General features: G+C 42.9%; 1 protein-coding gene across 7 annotated transcripts in view; it reads left to right on the top strand.

Annotated features, from left to right (window-relative positions):
- Positions 1–22,907, top strand: part of ASTN2 (astrotactin 2) — a 1,032,549-nt gene that overhangs the window by 139,681 nt on the left and 869,961 nt on the right. For all 7 annotated transcript variants that reach the window (XM_070066427.1, XM_070066421.1, XM_070066416.1 and 4 more), the window contains exon 2: positions 1,381–1,568. In XM_070066427.1, the coding sequence (XP_069922528.1) occupies positions 1,381–1,568 (188 nt within the window). The remainder of the gene's footprint in view (positions 1–1,380; positions 1,569–22,907) is intronic.

The following is a 22,907-nucleotide window of genomic DNA, read 5'->3' as shown; positions in this document are numbered from 1 at the left end:
GCAACATCAGGGGCTAGGCCAGGCTGAAGCCAGGAGCCTGGTCTACCTCTACTATATGGGTAGCAGACACCCAACTACGTTAGCTTTCATCTTCTGTCTCTTGCAGTGTGTATCAGCAGGAAGTTGGAGTCAGCAGTAGGAGTGGTACCAGGTCTTAAACTCAGGAACTCTGAAATGAGATGTGAGCATCCCAACTGCATTTAACTGCCTTGTCAAATGCTCATCCCAAAGCAACATACTCTTTTATTAGAGGGGAGGCACTGTGAAAGATTGATCTAAGTGTAGTGATGCCATTGGTACTTTTGCCACCACCCTTCTTAAATACAAAGAGTCCATGTTTTTGTGATAATATTGAAAAGATGTACTTTTTAAATGATAATGTTTTGAGTATTTGTTTCATCTACTTGAAAGGCACAATGACAGAAAAAGGGACAGATCTTCCATTCTCTGGCCTACTCACCAAATGCTGACATAGCCAGGGCTGGGCCAGGCTAAAGCAAGAAGCCCCAAACTCCATCTGGGTGATGGGGGCCCAAGCACATAATCCATCATGAAGCATTAGCAAGAAGCTGGATCAGAAGCAGAGTAACCAATATTTGCACTGGCATAGCAATATGGGATGCATGCATCGCAAGCCACAGTGCCTTCCCTTCAGATGATAATCTAAAAATTATCTACAGAGGCAAGCCTTAGGAACTTGACTATAAAGTCCTAACTTCTCTCTATTTATAGGAGAACAATGGATTGGGGCTTTTTAAGTATTTTAAAACCGTGGAAACCTTTGTGCCAATATTCTCTTACTTGGGATTGTGTTTTATATGCTACAAAATCTGAAGCATCTGTCATTAAAGCAAGAGAAATAGGCTCAGAACAGCCCACTCGTCAAGCTCCTTCCCATGCAGGATGATCCTGAGGTACGCTGGCTGAGCCGGAAGCTGTCTTGGAACTTTCTAGCTCTGTGGTTCTGCAATAAGTACTTCCAGCTTCATTTGTGGAAACTTGTGTCTCTGAAATCCTATTCCCCTCCCAGATTTCTTCGTTTCATCATCTTCCAGTTTCATAGGAATAGGAAGTGCAGTCATGCTTTTGCTTAGATTCATTCCACTGCTGTTGTAAAATGAATACCTTATTGTACATGATGTTACATTAAAGGGCACTGGGGACACCTGGCTTCAGGTCCTACCTCTGCCACTCCATTACTTGGGGTGAAAATTAGCTACATTTTACTCACCTATGAAAAGAAGTGAGGATCCCTGGTTCTTCGACTTGAGGGAAGGAAGGGTGTCTATCACAGCATAGGTGCTTTGCGATTTCAACTCCCCTTCGGAGCCCTGAAGGTAGGCATGCAGCTCACCGAGCACCTTGGGTCTTATCTTACAGAGATGTCTGGCACAGCGGCGGACATCTCGCTGGTGCACTGGAGACAGCAGTGGCTGGAGAATGGCACCTTGTACTTCCACGTGTCCCTGAGCAGCTCTGGGCAGTTGGCCCGAGCCACCGCCCCCACGCTCCAGGAGCCGTCGGAGATTGTCGAGGAGCAGATGCACATCCTTCACATTTCCGTGATGGTGAGTGTGCGGAGAATGTGACTGGGGCTGGGAGGAGCCAGGTGGAAGATGGAGGGAAGTGGGAGATTGTCAACAGATGGAGAGAACGTGCTGGCAGAATACAAGAGGTTAGAATGATAAACAGAAGGTCAGATAGATCTGTGGTGTCACCTAGACTGATGCATACCTCTCCATCATCTGTCAGCTGTGACAAACTAATTGCACTTCAGAAAGCAAAATGAAGGGTCTCCAACTCCTTGGCCTTTTGGCTGACATCTCTGGGAATAGCTGTTTAACATCTGTCACGTGCTTGGCCTGCTTTGCCAAGGGCTGAGGTTCAGTGCTCCAAAATACAACTGGCCTTTCCGAGAATGACTGAACAAACAAAATTGGAATAAAACCAGAACGGGCTGCCCTTTTCCAAGTGCTGTTAATGTGTCAGATACTTTAAACCTCACAAAAACTGCAGGGAGTCCTCTGGAGATGAGTTGGATGTACCCAGTGCAGCTGTGTATAGAAGTCCCTCCACTGCCTTCACCTGATAGCCATGCATACCATGGGAGAGGAAAAGGAAACTTACCAAGGTCATAGCTAGTAAGAGACTAAGCTGCTCTTGGGTATTTGAACCCATATTTGTGTGGCTACAAGACCTGTACTGTGTTCTGTGTAGCCTGTTGACTTTCAATTTCAGAATTTATTAAGTATCTACCATGTGCCAAGGACTGTGCTGAGTATGTTTTTGAAAGTTACATCATTGTACTCTTGCCAGGAATGTATGAATTCTGACATGTCACCTCCACATTAGAGATGAAGATATTATGAGCACATGGAGGTGAAGAGGACTTCCAGCTCTGTTGACCCCACAATATAGAACTCTCTGAGTCTTCTTCCTCTTCTGAGAAGGTTATTGGAATGAAAATCAATTGAGTGGTCATCTAAAAGGGATGTAGGTTCATATTAATGGTTTCTTTAGAAAGCTATAATTAATGGCTTTGCACAGTAGATACAAAAACAAAAAAACAAAAAAACCAGAAAATGAATCCAGTATGTAAAGTACAGAGTCTAATGGGCTTAGGAAGAGATCTGGTAATAGCAACACTTGACATCCCCAAAAGGCTCTATTGTCCTCAAAGCCGTTGTTACATTATTTTCTCTTTTCCTCCTTTAGCACAGCTCTGCCAACTGCTTGGGAGTTGTCAATGGTGTCCCCAAATATTTATGGGAAAGTCACAGCTGAGAGGTGAGGTGATTGGTAGAAGGTCACTCACCCAAGTAAATTTCCCTCTCACCACTTCATTTCCTCCTCATATTCAATAATCAGAAATATGTATTGAGATTCTACAAGGGAATCAACATTTGGTGTTAGTAGCTTTTCCTTGCCTTTCTTCAACTACCATTGCACATTAGATGTTCTGATTAGGGCTGAGTTAAGAACTTAGAAGATATTTTATTTTTTCTTTTTGGAAAAACACACATACTCCGGCAAGAGAGCAGCGTTCGTTAATTTTGGACCAAATGCATGCTAATCACGTGGAGAACAAATCAAAGCCTTTGTGTTATTCATGGAATGAGTGTGGTAGACTTTTTCCATGTATATATTTAGCAAACGATGCAGCCACATGTCAAACAAGCGGTTGCCTGCATGCTGACTTTGGGGTGCAAATTGGTAAGAAGTATCTGTGGGTGTTTGCTGAGTTCCTCATGGGGTTTGGGGCACGGGGCACCACCTGATGCTGGGAAGGGCAGGGAGGTTGCGGCTGCTTGAGTTCTTCTAGTGTTTGAGAATGAGGCTCAGTTTTGATTAATATTTAGTAGCTGTTTTTTTCATAGTGGCACAGCTTTTATGTGCATACATCTTTCCTGTAACCCAATAGCCTAGGTAGTATTATCTTAATTATAAATGAGCCTGAAATGTGCCTTTTGCTGCCAATCCCAGAGTTAGTTACACTAAATCAGAAACTGTGTCTCCAGGATCATAAGTTCCCCTCAGCAAGCTCAGCTTGGGAAGAATAAGTCATTAGCACCTAGATGTTCTAAAATTCCCTTAATTCAGGATTTGGCTGGCAGAGTAGAAAACACTGAAACTGACGTATGCCCTGCCCTTGAGTGACTATCTGTTCTCTACCACTTCCTTCCCCTTTTCAGGATTCCATAATCTGGATCTTTTGCATCCTATCCTACCCACGGGGTACATAGTTATTTCCAGGAGACCCTGAACCCTAAGATATCCATTGGGGGAAGCCGAGCCTCTCTGAGGTGGAACATACCTCCAAGGAAACTGTACCGTGTAGCTGGAGGGAGATGAGGAGTTTCTAAGGAGTCTGAAGCCTGGCAGCACAGTGTGAAGTCCCTCTGCTTCCTAACTCTCTGGGTCATTCTGGGCAAATTCCTCAACCCTTCTCTGCTTTGTGTTTGTCATCTGTAAAAAAGAGAGTTACGCTAATACATCTCATGTAGATACATCAAGCCCTTGAATAAAGGATCATGGCATATAAGAACATTTGATTTTTATTTCAATTGAAAAATTTGAGATGTGATGATTTATTATAACTTTCTTTTTCACAGATGGATAAACTGAGGTCCATGACAGACTAGAACTTGTCCAGAATCCCTCATGTATATTGGTGGGGTTTGGCCTGGTGTTCTGGCCTCTCTGTGTCTAAGATTCTGTCCTTATCTTTATAGCCACAGACATTCCAGCAAAAACAAAAGAGTGCTTGCTTTTCCCTCCTCCAAGCAACTGTGCAAAATAGCATTCAGGAGGGCTGGTATTTATCTTTCCATTTCAGATGAGAAATCTGAGAGCCAGTGGGTTTCACTTGCCTGATGCTACATGGATCATGGAAAGGCAGCTCTGGGGCCAGACTTCCCCAGCCCATGGCTCTGACTGTGCTGGATGTTCCATTGTTTTCATCCAGACAAGTCTCCAAGAAGTGTGGAGGCCAGGGTTTGGCAGTCCCATCCCCCCCATCCCTCTTTCTCAGCACAAATCTTCTACCTGCCCATGCAGGAAAAGCAGCAGCTCCTGTTCAGCCACTGGGATCTGCTGCAACCCTTGTTCCCGGGGTGGAAACAGCATGCTGTTTGGGCTTGTTAAGTCCTGCCTAGAGCGTCTCTGTCGTCCCAGAGGGTGCATCATGTGGCTGTTAATGTGTCAGAGATGTACTCAGTGAACCCTGGCCAGGAAAACAGGGATGGGATGATCATCTCTAATCCTCTGCTCCAGCTTCAGTGACTCTGAGCAGTTGCAGTCCTAGCTGTGCAGCTGGTGTGGTGTAGAGAAGAAAGCAGAGGCTTGGAATTCAGAACTGCCTGGGCATTTAGTTTCTCTCTCCTCTTGCTTCCTGATGGTATTACCTTAAGCAATGTCTTTCATGTCTCTGAGCCTCAGTTTTCTGACCTGTGAAAAAAACTAACCATTCAAATCTCACAGGGTTATGGGAAAGAGAGGAGAGTGCCTAACATCCATACTGGCACATAGTGAGTACATAGTAACAGTTTGGCTATTAATTTTTCCATTGCAACAGTGTTTATACCTTTGCAATCCAGGAATAAGAAGATACTGGATTGCATCTTGTTTCTAATGCTGTACTGATGTCTGATTTAGAAATAATCATAATACCTGATGTTTATTTTTGAGTATGCACAGAATGTGATAGTGTTCCAACTTTTGCTTTACATGCATTATCACAATTAATCCTCACAACAAATCTTAAGGTAGATACTATTCTTTAGACAAGGAACCTGAAATACTAATAAATTGAATAACTGTGTGGTCTTGAGCACACAAAACTTACATGGTGAAACCAATATTTCACTCTAAATGATCTGACTCCATATCCTCTTCCCTTAACTACTGTAAAACATCACTTATCTGGAGCCCACTTAAAAAGATTTCAGGAGTGAATTCTTCTGAAGACTCCCATTTATGTAGAATCCATGAGTATACATTAAGAGAGTTTATGGGTTAGAAGCCAACTCAAAGGTTGGACAATATTTCTGTTGCCAGTTTTATATCTTTGGCCAAATGGCCTTCATCATTTGTAAAACTGGAATAATAGTCAGCAGTTCTTGGATTTTTTTCCGAAGTATCAAATGGGTTTACACTGACAAGTGCCTTATACAATGACAATAATGGCAGTTATCATTGAAAACTTTCTCTATGTCAGGCACAGTGTGAGTTCAACATGTGCATTATTGCATTTGCTTATTCTAGCACCCCTGTGGAGCTTGGTACTGTTGCTGTTCCTCATTTGCAAATGACAGTCCTGGGAGCTGGTGAGGTTTTCTACCTTGCTCATTCTCATTTCCAGTAAGTGCTGAAGCTGGGATTCCAACCTCAGTCTAAATTGAGAATCTATGTTCTTGAGCCTGATGCTGCATAGCGCAGTGCCTGGCATTCAGGAAGTGCTCAAAAAGTGGTGACTGTTATTAAAATGTTACTTATAGTGAGGATTCATCATGCCTGTTATTTACAGAGTAGTCACTTCATGTGGTCAAAACACTTGTTAAGACTTGGAAATATGTCAGTTAGGGAGACAGAGTTTGCTCCTGACAACAGTTATACCTGAGAGAAAAAGAAGCTCAGTGATTTGCCTGAAGATGCAGAGTGAGAGGAAAAGCAGATTTTGAATCCTGTAGGTGCTGTTTGCATTCTTCATCAGCACAGGCTATGCTGACCTCTCACTTCTGGCTAGCTCAGTTTGGGTTCTACATATATAAACTTAAATAGCAGGGGAAGAGGTGACTATAGTTTCCTTATTTAGATAATAGTAGCTTCATCTTATTTAGGTGGCCTAGAGATTAAATCTAAAAACTTCTAGTAGATGTGATTAGAACTTCTTTCTGGGGCTGACATTGCAGTGCAGTGGGTATATGAGCAACAGTTCGGCTTCTCCACTTCTGATCCAGCTCCCTAGTAATGTGCCTGGGAAAGCATCAGAGATTGGCCCAAGTGCTTGGGCCTTGCCACCCATGTGGGAGAACCAGATGGAGTTCCAGAGTTCCAGGCTCTTGGCGTCAGCCTGGCCCTGCTCTAGCCCTTTCAGCCATTTAGTGAGAGAACCAGCAGGTGGAAGATCTCTCTCTCGCCCCTTCCCCAACTCTAGCTTTTATATAAATAAATCAATCTATAAAGTAAAACAAACAAACAAACAAACTACTACTTCTTCTTTGCATAGGTGTTGCCTTTGTGTTTGTTTTTTTTGTTGCTGTTTTCATTTCAAGGAACATTTTATTTTGCATTCATTGGAGGTTCTTTCAAGAAAAGTAGTTATCACTTGTGGTGCACTGGGTTAGTCTTCCAACTCTACTTTTCTCTTTCTGCTCTCTTAAACAATAACATAATTTCATTTTAGCATGGTGTGTCTTGTCTTGAATATTTCTACAAAAGTTACTATAGAAACTCTTTAAAATCAGTGTCTTTCATCATGGCTCTTCTTCCCCACCCCCTTTGGTCTTTTTGATGACACAGTGTTTTGAGAAAGGGGATGAAAGGAAGTGTTTGGTTTGATGTAGAGGAAGAAAAGACCTTTGAGGGCACTTTGCTTTCAAAAAAGCATCACACAAAAAATGCTGCAGGTTTGTATTGGTGTACCTCAATAAGGAAAGACCACAGGGATTCAATTCCCATTTATGGCAGAACAAACCTTTTATAGCATTTGAGCTATCCATTAGTGGAGTGGATGGTATTAGGGAGTAGTGAGTTCCTTGTCCCCAAGAGTATGCAAGTCTGGAAGATCTATGTGTTGGGTTTTTGAGAGGAATACATGATTATTACAGTTCCTTCAAATTTGGATCATGTATGATTCTATGATGTAATAGTATATAAAAAAGTACTTGGAGTATTATAATCTGACACATACATCTAAGAAATTATTATGACCACCTCAATCAGTAGCTTTTTTTTAAAAGAATCTTTTGTGACATAGGAATTATTCTTTTTAAAGCTTTCTGTGAAATATGAGCTTAAAATCATTTCCCCAACCATTGCATTTATTCATTCATTCATAGCATATCATTCATTCCTTTACTTGATTTAATCATTTAATTGCATAATGATTTACCTACCTAATAAATCTAGCAGTGAAAATCCTATCTCCTGTGAAAGAATGGAAAAAAAAAAAAAAAAGAACCTTTTAAAAATCAGCCATGAACTCAGAATGAGGTAACTATAATCTGGCTGCTGAAAATGGTCTTTCTTTTTTTTTTTTTTTTTTTTTTTTAAACAGGCAGAGTGGACAGTGAGAGAGAGAGAGAGAGAGAGACAGAGAGAAAGGTCTTCCTTTTTCCGTTGGTTCACTCCCCAATGGTCGCTGTGGCCAGTGCACTGCGGCTGGCGCACCGTGCTGATCTGAATAATACTAGGAAGCACAGTTTATAGTGCCTAATTGATATTTTAGTCCTTGGCACATATTTAACTCATCCTGTTCTTTTGTCATCCAAGTCAGTAGTCATCCTTATTAGTATTATTTTATATCAGGAAAACAGAAGCACTGAGGATGTATCTAGCTTGTAATACCGGACACTCAGCATGTCCCAAAACTCACATTCTAGCTTCGTTATTGACTTATTATTGGTGGGACTTGAGCATGTTTTCTCTGTCTGCTTCTACTTTCTTGTCAGTGATGGGCTGATGGTTGAGGTGTCTACCTAAGAGAGAGTGTTGTGAGAATTACCTAATGGGATATAGACAAAGTGCATATGCTAGAACCTGACACACAGTCCTGGCTTTATAAATGTTACATCTATGAGTCCTGAATGTATATTAGCTTTCTAGGAATACTGCAACTGAGGACCAAAAACTGAGTAACTTAAGCAGTAGAAATTCATCATCTCACAGTTTTGGCTACTGGAAGCTGAGATCAAGGCTCCTCCTTGAGGCATGAGGGAAGTCTTTACTGTTCCATACTTGTCTCACTGTCTCTTGTGGTTCCTCGGTGTGCCAGTGTAGCTCCAGCCCCTGTGATGGGATCTCAGCATTCAGATTCCCCCCTTTTTATAAGGACACCACTCCTATTGAATTAGAACTCACTCTAGGGACTTCATTGTAACCTGCTGACCTCTGTAAATACCCTTTCTCCACATATGGTCACATTCTCAGGTACCAGAGATTAGGAACCCAATGTGGCTTTTTTGGTTTGTTTTTAAGATTTATTTATTTATTTGAAAGAGTTATAGGAGAGAGAGGGAGGGAGGGAGGGAGAGAGAGAGAGAGAGAAAGAGAGAATCTCTTCCATCCATTGGTCTACTTCCCAGGTGATTGTAGTGGCAGGGGCTGAGCCAGTCCAAAGCCAGGAGCCAGGAGTGTCATCTGGATCTCCCATGTAGGTGGCAGAAGCTCAAACACTTGAGCCATCTTCTGCTGTTTTTCCCAGGCCATTAGCAAGGAACTGGAACAGAAGTGGAACAGCTGGGTCACAAACTCATGCCCAAATGGGATGCCAGCCTCTCAGGTGGCAGCTTTACCCTCTATGCCACATTGCCACCTTCAGAATGGTTTTTTTTTTTTTTTTGAGGACACAATCCAATCAATAACAATTGGAGTAATCACTATGGTGTTTATAATTGACATTAATATTTTCAAAGGATGATCAGGACAACCAGGGTAGGAGAAAGCAATCTATGGTGGACCATGAGTCCAAAAAGCCTTTTGGGGGGAAGAAAGACTCATAGGTACAATATCTAGATGAAAGAGGATTGTCTTAAATGGATAGGTTGTTAAAATCCAGTGGTAGGAAAACGACATGGTCCACATGACACAAAGAGCGATGGCTGGGGTGCAGCATTCCAGCTGTGCCCTTGAGGTGCTGTATGACCTTATGTTAGTCACATTCTTCTCTCGGCCTCAGTGTCCCTACCTGTAGATTCAGATCAGCAGTTGCTAGGGCTTAATAATTCTTGGTAACACAAAAGTCCCAACTGCTATTTCATATAAGTGACCCATTCCCATGAGTCCCATTCTTTTTTTTTCCAAGAAGATTTTTTTTTAAGTTATGAACATTTAACAAAATGTAAATGAAATGAAACTTGATAGCTTTGCCCTGACTTCAACATGCATTCACTAAAGATCTGCTTGGATTCTAGCTAGGCTTATGGCAAAAGTAGGAAAATAGGATGTGATTCTTGTCTATACCAAATGTGGCTTCTTTTGTACAGCGTATAGTAACACACATGGGCAAGTAGAATGAAAATGAATTTTCATGTCAGAAAATAGAAACAAAAATAAATCTTAGCATCAAACTGAGATAACACCCATGAAAGCACTGGGCAAGGGGCAGGCGCTGTGGTGCAATGGGTTAACGCCCTGGCCTGAAGCGCCAGCATCCCATATGGACACCGGTTCTAGTCCCGGCTGCTACTCTTCTGATACAGCTCTCTGCGATGGCCTGGGAAAGCAGTAGAAGATGGCACAAGTCCTTGGGCCCCTGCACCCATGTGGGAGACCCGAAAGAAGCTCCTGGCTCCTGACTTTGGATTGGGGCAGCTCCGGCCGTTGCAGCTAATTGGGAAGTGAACCATTGGATAGAAGACCTCTCTCTCTCTCTGCCTCTTCTCTCTCTGTGTAACTCTGACTTTCAAGTAAATAAAATAAATATTTTAAAAAAAAGCATTGGGCAAGATTTTCCCTAAAGCAATAGAACTATGAATATGGTTGAGCTCTTAGAACTGCAAGCACCTTAGACCTTACAGCATCTACCTCTTTTGATTTGTCACCTTTAGCATGTTTATTCTGCAAACAGCCCAGCCTGAATCCCAGGGACTGGCCCAACAATGCCTTATTTCTCTCACACTTTTAATATCAACAGGTACAGTCTCTGTGGCTCAGCTCTGCAAGCCTTGTCATTCTGGAACGAACTTAGTTTGAAGGGGAGCTGCAGACAGACATTTGGTTTCTGATGCAGAGAGAATAAGCAAGAGATGCAGCAGATGGCTAGGATGCCTCTCAGACCTGATGTGCAGTTGGAATTTCTCTCCTGTCTTGTAGGCCAGTGTGTATCATGTGGCCAGACCCAGAGCCAGTGCATGGGGTGTGCAGACTTCTACAGGGGAGTGTGTGTTGACAACTGGAAACATCAGTAGGACATGCCCCAACTTTATCTTACAGATAGGGAGAATAAAGACTGACGTGGATGCTGTCCATCCCATCCATCCCCTGTTATTCTAAGCCATGGACCGACCCCGATGGAAAATGTTGACAGTAGTATCCTGGACATAGCTAGAGACAGCCTGGGAAGGGGCCTGAAGGCCGCTCCTTTGAATCTTGTTGGGCAGAGCATAATGCAGGATGACAGTGTGATAGCACAATGATAAAAACAAAAACAAGAAAGCAGAACAAAAACAAACCTAAAACAAACAAAAAAACCCAAAAAGTTTTACATAATATAGACAGAGGGAGGCAGTGAGAAACAGGAGAAATAGACGTCAACCAACGTTTATTGAGAAACTGTTATATGTAGCTGCTTCAAAGAGCTCATAGAAAATGGAATTAAAAGATAAGTCTTTGGTGCAAAAATATTTTTAAATGCATGCATACAAAGGGTCATCAAATAGTTCACAAAAACATATATTGCAGAAAAAATATGTGAATTCCAAAAATGTTTGTACCAAAATAAAATTATCTTATTTAAATTTTCAACAAACTTTTTGAAGTACCCTTGTAGACTAGGTATATAGAAACTACACAGAGATACAGAAATAAATGGGAACTGAAAGAAAGGGGAGCCAAGCACAGTGAAAACAAGTAAAAAAAATAAAAGGAAATTGGCAGGAACTGATAGAAAAGGATTTATCCGTAGAAGCAGAGATAGGGAAGAGAAAACTGAAAATAAAACACATGTAGGAAGCCACATGAGAGACATGAGTGTAGAAACAGAGAGCAAAGCAAGAGTGACAGGTAGAACTCAAGTCCAGGAAGGGCAGCGCAGGTGGAAGGTGTGAAGGGCAGGGCTTTTGGTGCATAAGAGGCTGTGGAGGAAGTCAGAGGCAGACAAAGTCACCAGAGATGGGAGGCCCTGAGGCTGTGGTACCCTGAACAGGGCACCAGAGAGGAGGCAGCAGAGGTGGCCTGGGCTTCAGTGCCAAGTGCTGGAGGAGGGAGGTGAGAGGGAAGTCCCAGAGTTGGCAGGTAGCTCAGCGAAGAGGGGGATACACAGATTGATAAGAGAATCAAAAGACATGTCTCCTTGGTGACCACTCCAGACCTTCTCTGCTCCAGCCTCTTATTCTACATTTTATTGCCCATCACATTTTGTGCAGTTTCTACTTTCCTATTCTCTTTCCCACGGCCTGAGTCAGCCCTCAGTAAAAATGGGAGGTGACCTTACAGCTCGTATCGGAGCTTCCATTTCTTTCTCATCAATTCCCCGTTCTTTCTTCTTCCTGATCCTCAAAAGGCTGTTTTGTTTGGTGGAAATAATTTGGGTTTGGAGAAAGACAGAATTGGATTCAGATCATGACTCCTTCCCTTATTGCTGTTGTCCTTGGGCATGTTACTCAACTGGTTGATTGTCGCTCTCCTCTGGCTGTAGGCTGTGGAAGCATTCACAGGGTAGAGGGGAGAAACAAGACTCAAGAATACCTTTGCATGGTGTTCAGATAACACCCTTTCATTTCCTTTTGCATTTAAAAAAATCCTTTTGGACTTCACAAACATCCATTGCACTATGTTATTAAGGATTTCAACTTTAAAATACTGATATAAATAATTAACTAAATAAAGAGTAGAAGAGATAACTTCTCCTCACAGTGAAATTCCAATTAGTAAATGTAGAAGAATAGAGGGAGACAAAAGTCAGCATTAGGCAATCACTGTTATAATAATTACTACTGACAAGAGCCACTGATGTATACTAAAATTAATGGGTGAAAATTGGAGAAGAAACAAGATATTTGTGGAGTCTCCAAGTATTACCCTCTTGGATATTTATTACATACAAAAGGAAACTAGTGACAGAGTAGAGAGAAATCTGACTGATAGCACTTCACATTAGCTTCTTTGGGCTGCTGTAACCAATTGTCACACACTGAAGGGTTTAAAACAACCAACATTGGATCTCTCACAGTTTTGGATGCCAGAAGTCTGAAATCAAGGTATGGGCAGGATGTGGTGGCTCTCGGGAAGATCCTCCTTTGCCTCTTCTAGCTCATGGTGGTGTTCCTGTCTGAGGCTGCCTCAATCCCATGTCTGTATCCATCCCTGTTTGCATCTTCCCCCTCTTCCTCTCTGTGGCTGTCTTTTTTTTTTTTGTCTAATAAGGATACAGGTCACCTGTCACTGGATTTAGAGCCTACCTTAAGAATCAATGCCCTCCTCTTTGTGGGATCTTTAACTTAAATGCATCTACAAACACTCTTTCCCTTCCAAATAGGATAACATTCAGAAATTCCAGGGATTAGACGTATCTTTCTAGGGTCCACTATTCAACCAACTAGACCACCTTAACCAGGTGATCAAGATGAATGTCACCAGTAAGAAGAAATACCTACATCCTAAATTCCCTGGTATGATCCGTAGAAAGGGCACAATGTCATCTCCATGGTATTCTTGTCCAAAGTATGTAACCATTCTAATCATGAGAAAACATAATATGTGAAAACATCAGTATAGAACATTCTCAGTGGGGATATTCCATAGGATGCTTCAAAAGCATCAAGATTATGACAAACAAGAAAGACTGAGCAACTTTCCCAGAGTGGAATAGATGAGGAAGACTTGGTTACAAAATGCACTGTGGGATTCTGGATTATACATGCTAGACCACAAAAGAACATTAGTGGAAAAACTGGTGAGGCTCTTTCAGTGCCTGTACTTTGGCTAGTAGTGTTGTGTCATTGTTGATTTCCTGGTTGTGAGTATCTTATTGTGGTTATATAAGATATCACATTGAGGGAAATTGAGTGAAGAGTATGCTGGAATTCTCCATTCGAACTCTGCAGCTTTCTACAAGTATATGTTTATTTCAAAATGAAAAAATTCAGGCACACACACGTAAACACACACACATACAGACTCTGGAACAGGACTGCTTTCCAATTGATTTCACATTGCAATGTGACATTGGTAGTGTTACTTATCTTCTCTGGGCCTTAGTTTCCCCCACTATAAAATGCTGGTAATAATACAGTGAAAAGCTGGTGGTGTATGTAAACTGTCTACATGTGTTCTATCAGTATCACTGATACTCCTGCTCTTGTTTCTGTTTCACACTTGATAAACCAAGGCCTAGAACTACGTTAAGACAGCTCACCTTTGAGGTCACAGCCAGTATCTGAGTCCAGAGTTAAACCTACATTTCTGACTCCTAGTAAACCTTCTCTACTCTTTCCTTTATTATAGGAGTTAGCATGGGGTCAAGGACCATGTAGGGGTCGTGTATCCGTAATTATCCAATTTCTGGATTTTGTGTTAATGAGGTAGACTGGGCCCTGGAGAGTGGAAGAAGGCTACTGGTTCTTCCTTTCCCAATGACTGAAAAGTGCTGCAATTTGTTACTTAGGTTCCAAAAAGCCTCTGATGTCAAAGCATGACTCACCAAGTCAGTGGTGGGTATGTGGTGTGTGTGTGGTCTCCCCAACACCACACAGCTTAACTCTTTCCCAGCTGCAGATAGCACTCAGCAGCAGGCCTCTCCCGCGCTCCAAGCCGAGGGAGCCCTGCACCGTGAAGATTGAGCACAACTGTATTTCACTTCATTGTGGTAATCATGCTGTCTGCAATTCCACCGATGCAGTCAGACAATTACCCAATTCAAACTTCTGCTGCTCATGTTCCCCAGCACAAGGGCGTCTTTAATAGCAAAATAATACTTGTTTTTTCTTCCTTCCCTCTCTGTTTTTTCCTAATCTCTCCCCGATGAGACATAATATTAATTACAGCAGTTAACAGAAATTCCGTCTCCATTACTGCCTGCCACCTTCTCCATCTTGGCTTCCGCCTCCCAAATTTCTCTTCTGAAGGAAGGAGGGGGAAGGGTTATGCAGATGTGGGATTGTGTTTATTTGCCTTCTCTCTGCCTACCTTCTTTGTACTGAATTTTAAGTCAAGTAGAATCAATATTTTCACTGGGGGTGTGTGTGAGTGTGGACAAGCGTGTGTTGTTTGTGTATGCCTGCTTCATAATCTAGCTGTCATTTTGAGCTAATTGTGTTGTTTCCTCTTGTGTGGAAGGAAATCTTATCTGTTTTGGATTAAAATTCAATGAAGGTCACAGCGGCTGGAAAACTTACCAGACTGCTGCAATTAATGTTCATTTGGCTTTGATAAATTGGAACGTTCCCCTCAATAGGACTGGAGTGGATTTCAGAAGCAATAATTCTTCCATTAACTCAATGATTCTGCCTGCGAGGGAGGACCTTGTCCTGCTTTTGTTTGTCATCTGTCACTTGGAGGAGCTGGGCATATGTCAGAGATGATTTATCATGATTGTGCTGCCTGCTTGTATCAAAACATTTAAAACCACTAATTATTTGTGCCCTCTCTAAATTGCTTGATTAAACAAAATGTGAGGTTGGAATTGAGGTAGATTTTTTTTTCTGCCCCTGAGTTTCTACCTTTGAGTGTACAGTTGTAGAATTCATTAAAAGTTCCTTTCAAGGGCTAGGAAAACACAACTTTATCTTACAAGAAATTCTGAGCACTTCCTACATTCTGGGGTATGCTGAGAGCTTTTCGCGCATTATTTAATCTTAAATACTTACCATAGTTGCTTATATCAACTGGGAGGGGACTGAAGTCCATAGATGATAGATAAACATTTCATCCAGTGTAAGCAGTATAATGACAGAAAGCAGGTGTCTTGATGGTGAAGCTCTTGCATTAGTTCTGTGCATTAGGGCTTTTAAAAATTGCTTCATAGAATTAAGTTCTATTGTTTACTGTTGGTATTTCCCTGGGTGTGGAATGAGGTATTCTTCTTACATGGGAGTGACCTAGGGTGGGTTTGCTGCATCAGTTTGTAGTTATGCTTTTGTTGGAGAGTCTTGCCAGTGTTTTCAGTAATGACTACCAATGTACATTCCTAATAGTATACCAGGGTTCTATTTTCCTTGACTTGTATACATTACACACACATGCAACCTTTTACATTTCAGTTGTATCTCACTGAAGTGGCTTTTGAAAATGATTGAATTAAATTTAATATTGCCAACAACAGAACAAAAAAGAATGATTTTGGGTGTTTAAAAGACAATCTCCTGGGCCCTGCCTCAGGTGTGCTTAGTCTAAACATCAGTGTGTTGACCTGAGAGTCCTCAAAGCTGGGGAATTGCTGACTTCCCATTTACTGGGAATGACAGTAGAGGAGTCAGAGCCTTGACTTGCTAATTTTTGAAATTTAATTCTCACAAAAACTGCCAGGCAAATACTGGCATCCTGTTTTATAGATTGGTACATTGAGATTAAGTGGCCTTGCCCAAGGCCACACCTCCAGGAAGCATCTGAATTGTGATCTAGACCCAGTATTTGCTTTGACGGCTGTAGAACTCTTGCTCTGTCCTTGTTCCTTCAATCCCCAGCCATCCCTTCTCTAAAATTCTGTAGGGCATAAATTGGAGTGTTGCTGAGTTTTCCCTGTAGATACTATTTCAGCGCCTGATGACAAATCTGGAGGCCTGCCCTGTCTCAGCTTTCCTTGACAGGGAGGGAAATGTGGTGGTGGCCATTCCAGAGGCTTTGTTTAGATGGTGCCTAGTCACCAGAGGCTGTCTTGGGGTGGGAAGATGTGGGGCAGCCCCAGTCTCTCCTGATTGTCAATGGTCTCAGGTGCATAAATCTCACCTGCAGGGCAAGACTGGGCCACTATGATGACTGCAGCAGCCTCATGATAGGGAAGGGAATTGGCTGGACCTGTATCTATCAGCCTTTTGCTGACTGTGTGGTCTTGGAGCTATTTGCCCTTTCTGAGCTTTGGTTTCCTCAAATGTAAAATAAGACCAACGATAGTACCTCCCTCTATTAAAACCATTGTGAAGAATAGAAATATCCAACTTGAGTGCAAAATTGATAAATAGATGTTTCTCAAGAGGTTATAGCTGTTCTTGAAGACTGACACTCTTGTCTGACTAGTGTTAATACAATATGTTCCTATGTAAAATAATCATAAGAGTCCCCTGAGAGTTTATGAAGTAGGAGTTCTTCTCATTTTATAGCAGAGTGAAGACTCAGAGAAGGCACCTGGTTAGGGTCTTCCAGTTGGGAAGTGCCAGGGAGAAGCTGTTGAATCCCTGACAAAATCGGGTCTGTCCTTGGTGCACATTTGCCTGAGTCCAACAGACAAAGAGTACAGAGCAAAAGTTTGGCTTTCCTTTTGAAACACAGAGTGGCAGATTTTTATGGACTGAAACGAATGCCCCCAACATCCATTTGTTGAGGCCCTAATCCTCAGTGTGACTGTATTTGGAGATGGAACCTTGAAGGAGTAAGATTAACTAAGGTCATAAGTGTAGAGCTCCAATCCAATAGAAGTGGTGTCCTTCCAAGAGGAGGAGGCACCAATAACATGCACACACACAGCTAAGAAGAGAGGCAGTAACCAGAATTAGCCCCCAGTGAGAATTTGATCTTGGACTTCTAACATCTAGAAATAGCCTTTGTTGAGTCATCCAGTCTGTTAGGGCATCCTGAGCAGACTAATACAGCAGGTCATTGTGGTTGGTGTTTCTGTATTTTGCAGTGGCTGAGGGAATCAGGCAAGCTGCAATGAATCTTTTCCTTCTCCCCTGATCTTGCTGCTGAGTCAAATAGTGAAATTAGAAACAGAGAAGAAGCTAATCATGAAACAGAGCATGACCAGGAAAGAAAGAGAAGAAAGGGGAGTACCAGGGATATAATAGCAGCTCACTAAACTTGAGATGAATGGATTGGGAGATAGATGCTTGAATAATTTTACCAGAGGTCATGGCTGTGCCCTTTCCATAATATCAGAGCATCAAATGCAGTCTTGGAGGTTGCAGGGAGACGAGCTAATAATAACAGCTTCTGTTGAGTTAAGCTCAACAGTTGGTTTTGTTTTGCTTTTCTTGTTTTTTTTTTTTTGCATATCTATTATGAGAAATTGTTTTTTAAAAGATTTATTTATTTTATTTGAAAGGCAGAGTTACAGAGATAAAGAGAGATCTTCCATCTGCTGGTTTGCTCCCCAAATGGTCGCAAGGACTGGAGTGGGGCCAGTCTGAAGCCAGGAGCCAGGAACTTCCTCCAGGTCTCCCACACAGGTACAGGGCCTGAAGGATTTGGGCCATCTTCCATTGCTTTCCCAAGCTATAGCAGAGAACTGGATTGGAAGTGGAGCATCCAGGTCTTGAACCAGCGCCCATATGGGATGCTGACACTGCAGGCGGTGGCTTTAACTGCTTCGCCATAGTGCCAGCCCCATGAGAAATTCTGTGAATGATTACTCACAGGTAAAGTTTTATTTATTTATTTATTTATTTGACAGAGTTAGAGAGACAGAGAGAAAGGTCTTCCTTCTGTTGGTTCATCCCCAAAATGGCCGCTACGGCCGGAGTTATGCTGATCTGAAGCCAGGAGCCAGGTGCTTCTTCCTGGTCTCTCATGCCGGTGCAGGGGCCCAAGCACTTGGGCCATCATCCACTGTCCTCCCGGATCACAGCAGAGAGTTGGGCTGGAAGAGAAGCAACCGGGACTAGAACCCGGTGTCCATATGGGATGTTGGCGCCGTGGGCGGAGGATTAACCAAGTGAGCCACGGTGCTGGTCCCTCACAGGTAAAGTTTTATGAGTGAATAGGGTAAGGTTACTCAAAGTCATACAACTACCCAAATCCTGGATTTTGAATCTTGAGTCCATGCTAATCTCACTAGCATATTGATTAAGACAAGAGAGATTGGAAGGACAGCTAAGTCAGAAGAGAGTTCCACATCTTATTATTTCTTTGCTGACTATTTGTACAATGGGGGAAGTGTTGTCTTACCTGTCAGAGGACTACAGTGCTGGAGTAAGGCCTCCAAAAGGCAACCTGTCACCTGAAGGAAGTGCTACCTAACAGGCAGCATTGGAGTTGTGAATTGTCTTTGTATCTCCAAGGTCTTGTTTCTAATTTGAAGACAGTAACTCATATCTTACAAGATCGTGTTGAATGAAATCAGCTAACTCAGTCAGGTTAAGCCCAGGTAGTGATAGACAGATAACACATACTCAGTTCCTGGTGACCGTGATTAGCATTACTGGTAACCTCCCAAGCACCCTACAGATTTGAGATTCTTCAACTTGGGAATTGCTCAGATCAAGGAAAGACCAAGTTGATTCTTTTCTAACCTGCTCCACCCAGGCCACTGTCAAGAGGCCCCTGATGGAGGAAGGCCAGCATCCATAGGAGGTGACAGTTGGGGTCTCAGAGCCACCCTGGGGACCATTTGCTGCTCCTGGGAAAGTGAAGACATGTCTGGCCTGACCGAGTGATGCAGAGTGAAAAATGAGTTTGTGAAGCAGCAACAACATCTGTGTCATCATTTCTGCACCAGGAGGTCAACTGCCTTCATAAACTGTGCTGATGCCAGGACGGTCTTTGTTTAGGAATTAATTAGGAGCCGCAAAGAACTGCTGCCTGTGCAAATTTTGGTCTCTGGAAGTTATAAAAAGTAGATGGATTTTACACAAATGCATTTTTCACCCTTTAACACTATGTGAAAGGGTGTGTATTGGATCCGGAGGGATGGGAGGCTCAGACATTCAAAGGGACACCTGAGCCCTCTTGATCCACTTCTGTGTGCTCACAGCTGCTGCAGTTTGTGCATCAGTAAAACTTTGGTATTTATAATAGCAGAGTCTGCTCGGTCTCTCAGGTGTCGTGAGCAGTGCCAAGTGCTTTGTACATCCTCACTTTCTCCTGTCTCTGCAAGAGCCCAGGGAGGAGGCCATGGCCAACTGCTGTATATTTACGAGAAGACTGAGGCTCAGAGGGTAAACTCTCCTCTAGAAGGGGTGGAGATCAGATGTGTACCCAGCATGTGGGAGTCCAGGATCTGTGCTTTTATCTGTTCTGCCCCAGCAGTATTTCCTCACCTTCCTGGTAAAGTGCTCTAAGTAGCCATTTGAGAGGATCTGCTAAAAGCTGAGTGAAGAAGTTTTTTATTTATTCATTTGAAAGTCACAGTTGCAGAGGGGCAGGGGGTGGGGAGAGATCCTTCATCTGTTGGTTCACTCTGCATTGGCTGCAGCAGCCAGGGCTGAGTCAGGTCAAAGTCAGGAGCCAGGAGCTTCATCCAGGTCTCCCATGTGGGTGATGGGGCCCAGGTACTTGGGCCATTTCTGCTGCATTTCCTAGGCTGTTAGCAGGAAGCTGGATCAAAAATGCAGCAGGTGGGACACAAACTGGTGCCCATATAGGATGTCAGCATCACAGGCAGAAGCTTTACCCACTATGCCACAGCAGCCATTGAGTAAGAATGTTGAAGAGGAGATCGTCTAAAACACTGGAATTTTCACATTTGGGCCAAAGAAGATAATGTATGCTTTCCTGAATCAACTATAGGCTGACAGATGTTAACCATCCTCAAAAGTACATTTTACCCTAGCAACAACAGTAATAATGGTGATAGCTAATGTTTGTGCAATGCTTTGGTCATTTGAAGACAATGCTCACACCTTTACTCTTGCATTTTTTAAAGGTTTATTTATTCATTTGAAAGTCAGAGTTATAGAGAGAAGGAGAGAGACAGAGAGAGAAGGGGGGGGGGTCTTCCATCCGCTGGTTCACTCCCCAGATGGCTGCAACGGCCAGAACTATGCTGATCTGAAGCCAGGTGCCAAGAGCTTCCTCGAGGTTTCCCATGTGGGTGCAGGGGCCCAAGCACTTGGGCCATCCTCTACTGCTTTCTCAGGCCATAGCAGAGAGCTGGATCAGAAGTGGAGCAGCCAGGATTCGAACCAGTGACCATATGGGCTATAGTCAACTATAATGTCAGCAATAATGTATAGGACATATGAGAACTTAAGAGGGTAGGACTGGTGATCCCATTTTTTTTTTTTTAAGATTTACTTATTTATTTGAAAGGCAGAGTTACAGAAAGGCAGAGAGAGAGAGAGAAAGAGAGAGAGAGAGAGACAGAAAGGTCTTCTATCCACTGGTTCACTCCCTGATTGGCTGCAATGGCCAGAGCTGTGCCAGTCTGAAGTTAGGAGCCAGGAGCTTCTTCGGGGTGGGCCATCTTTCATTGCTTTCCCAGGCCATTGCAGAGAGCTGGATTGGAAGTGGAGCAGCCAGGACTAGAACTGTCGCCCATATGGGATGCTGCCACTGCTGGCGGCAGCTTTACTCGCTACACCACAGCACCAGCCCTGATCCCATGTTAATTATTCTTAGAAAAATTTTTTTTTCTTTAAAATGAAAGGAAAAACAATACCCAGAGATGGAACCTCACTTTATCTAACTCCACAGCAAGATTTTCTGATAGGATGAAAGGACAATGAATTTTAATTCAAATCCCAGATTTCTTATCATTTCTACTTGTGACTTTGGGGCACTTCAGCTAATTTTTTTAGTCTTGGATTTATTTTATTCTGTAAAACAGAAAAACACTGGCAGTGAGTGTGAGGGTTCAGTGAAATGATATATATGAAATTGGTGGCACAGTGCATGTCACAGAACATGGGCTCCCAGAATGGAGGCCATGGACGCAAAGTGTGAAAATTATGGACCTGAACCAGATATGCCTGGGTTCAGCTCTGTGCTCTTCAGTCATTTGACCTTAGAAAAATCACTCAGTTACCCTAATTCTGTTTTCTTTTATGCAAATTATACTCACACCATTTTGTATGCTGTTTGCATTAATAATAATCTATGATAATGATCAGCCCACCTTGTCCACAGTGAGCCTTGGCTCAGATAGGTCTCAGTGTATTCTGGTCTTCCTATCCCATCATTTTCTCCCTCAGATGTTCTTCAGGAAAACAGAGAAAGCCCATGGTTTGTTCCTTTCCTGAAGCACACTGTTGACACTGTTCCCTTTGGGCTCTGGAGCTGAGAAGCAGTTCTAGATTCAGGCCATTTATATAAAACCTTCTCAACTTTGTGGTGATGTGTCCCCTCCAAGCAGAGAGCTAGAGGGAAAATTACATTAAGTATCATTAAATATGCACCCTTCTGTTTGGGGAATGCACTGGGGGGATTTGTCTTTAAAGTGTCATTCTTGTAGCAAAGACACCTGTTATGCTAATGGTGCTGTGTTAGTCTCTCCACTGGGGGCCTGGATGTTTTCTTAGCAGAGATACTGTGAATACATTATACCCCATGCTGCACTCCCTGGTCTAGCATCTTTTGCTTCTTCTAAAATGTAAGCACCTTAGATTCTTAATTTGGCCTCCTTAATGAAGCACATGGCTAGAAGTAGTGCTTAAGTTAGTCCCCTCATTGGAGAGAATACCTGATGGGAAAAGACTAGAAGAGAAACAAACATTTATTGAGTCATTGCCATGCACCAGACGTCCTATTGGATCCTTGTTTATGCTCTGCTATTTAATTCACCATAGTGATACAACAAAGGTATTTGAATTATTTTATAGATGAAGAAACTGAAACTCAGTTTAAAATTTTTTATTTATCCAACTAATATTTTTGGAGACTTGTTTATTTATTTGAAAGTGTGGGCCGGCGCTGCGGCTCACTAGGCTAATCCTCCGCCTTGCGGCGCCGGCACACTGGGTTCTAGTCCCGGTCGGGGCGCCGGATTCTGTCCCGGTTGCCCTTCTTCCAGGCCAGCTCTCTGCTGTGCCAGGGAGTGCAGTGGAGGATGGCCCAAGTGCTTGGGCCCTGCACCCCATGGGAGACCAGGATAAGTACCTGGATCCTGCCTTTGGATCAGCGCGGTGCGCCGGCCATGGCCATGGCGGCCATTGGAGGGTGAACCAACGGCAAAAAGGAATACCTTTCTCTCTGTCTCTCTCTCTCTAACTGTCCACTCTGCCTGTCAAAAAAAAAATTAAAAAAAAAAAAAGAAAAGAAAAAGAAAGTGTGCCAGAGAGGGAGAGAGGAGTGGGGAGGAGAGAGAGATTTTCATCTGCTGTTTGCTCCCCCAAAATTTCTTCAAGCGATCAGGCTAGGCTATGAAGCCAGGAGCCAGGAATTTCATGTGGGTCTAACACATGGGTGCCAAGAACTGCAGCTCTTGGGCCATAATTTGTTGGCTCACAGGCTCATTAGCAGGAAGCTGGATTGGAAGCATGGAGTTGAGAGGCACAGACTTTGCACTCCTTGGATGTGGGTGTCCCAAGTTGTGACTTAGCCCACTGTGCCATAAAGCTAACCCCGATTCAACTAATATTTCTCGAACAACCTGCTGAATGCATGTCAAGTACTGTGTTATACTCCTAGGACTGGCAGCTGTTTTGTAGGATATATCAGTA

The sequence above is a fragment of the Oryctolagus cuniculus genome, chromosome 1 (genome assembly GCF_964237555.1).
Source record: "Oryctolagus cuniculus chromosome 1, mOryCun1.1, whole genome shotgun sequence".
In the NCBI taxonomy this organism is placed as follows: Eukaryota; Metazoa; Chordata; class Mammalia; order Lagomorpha; family Leporidae; genus Oryctolagus; species Oryctolagus cuniculus.
The sequence above is the reverse complement of the archived record's forward strand: the minus strand, read 5'-3'. Positions and strand labels throughout refer to the sequence as shown.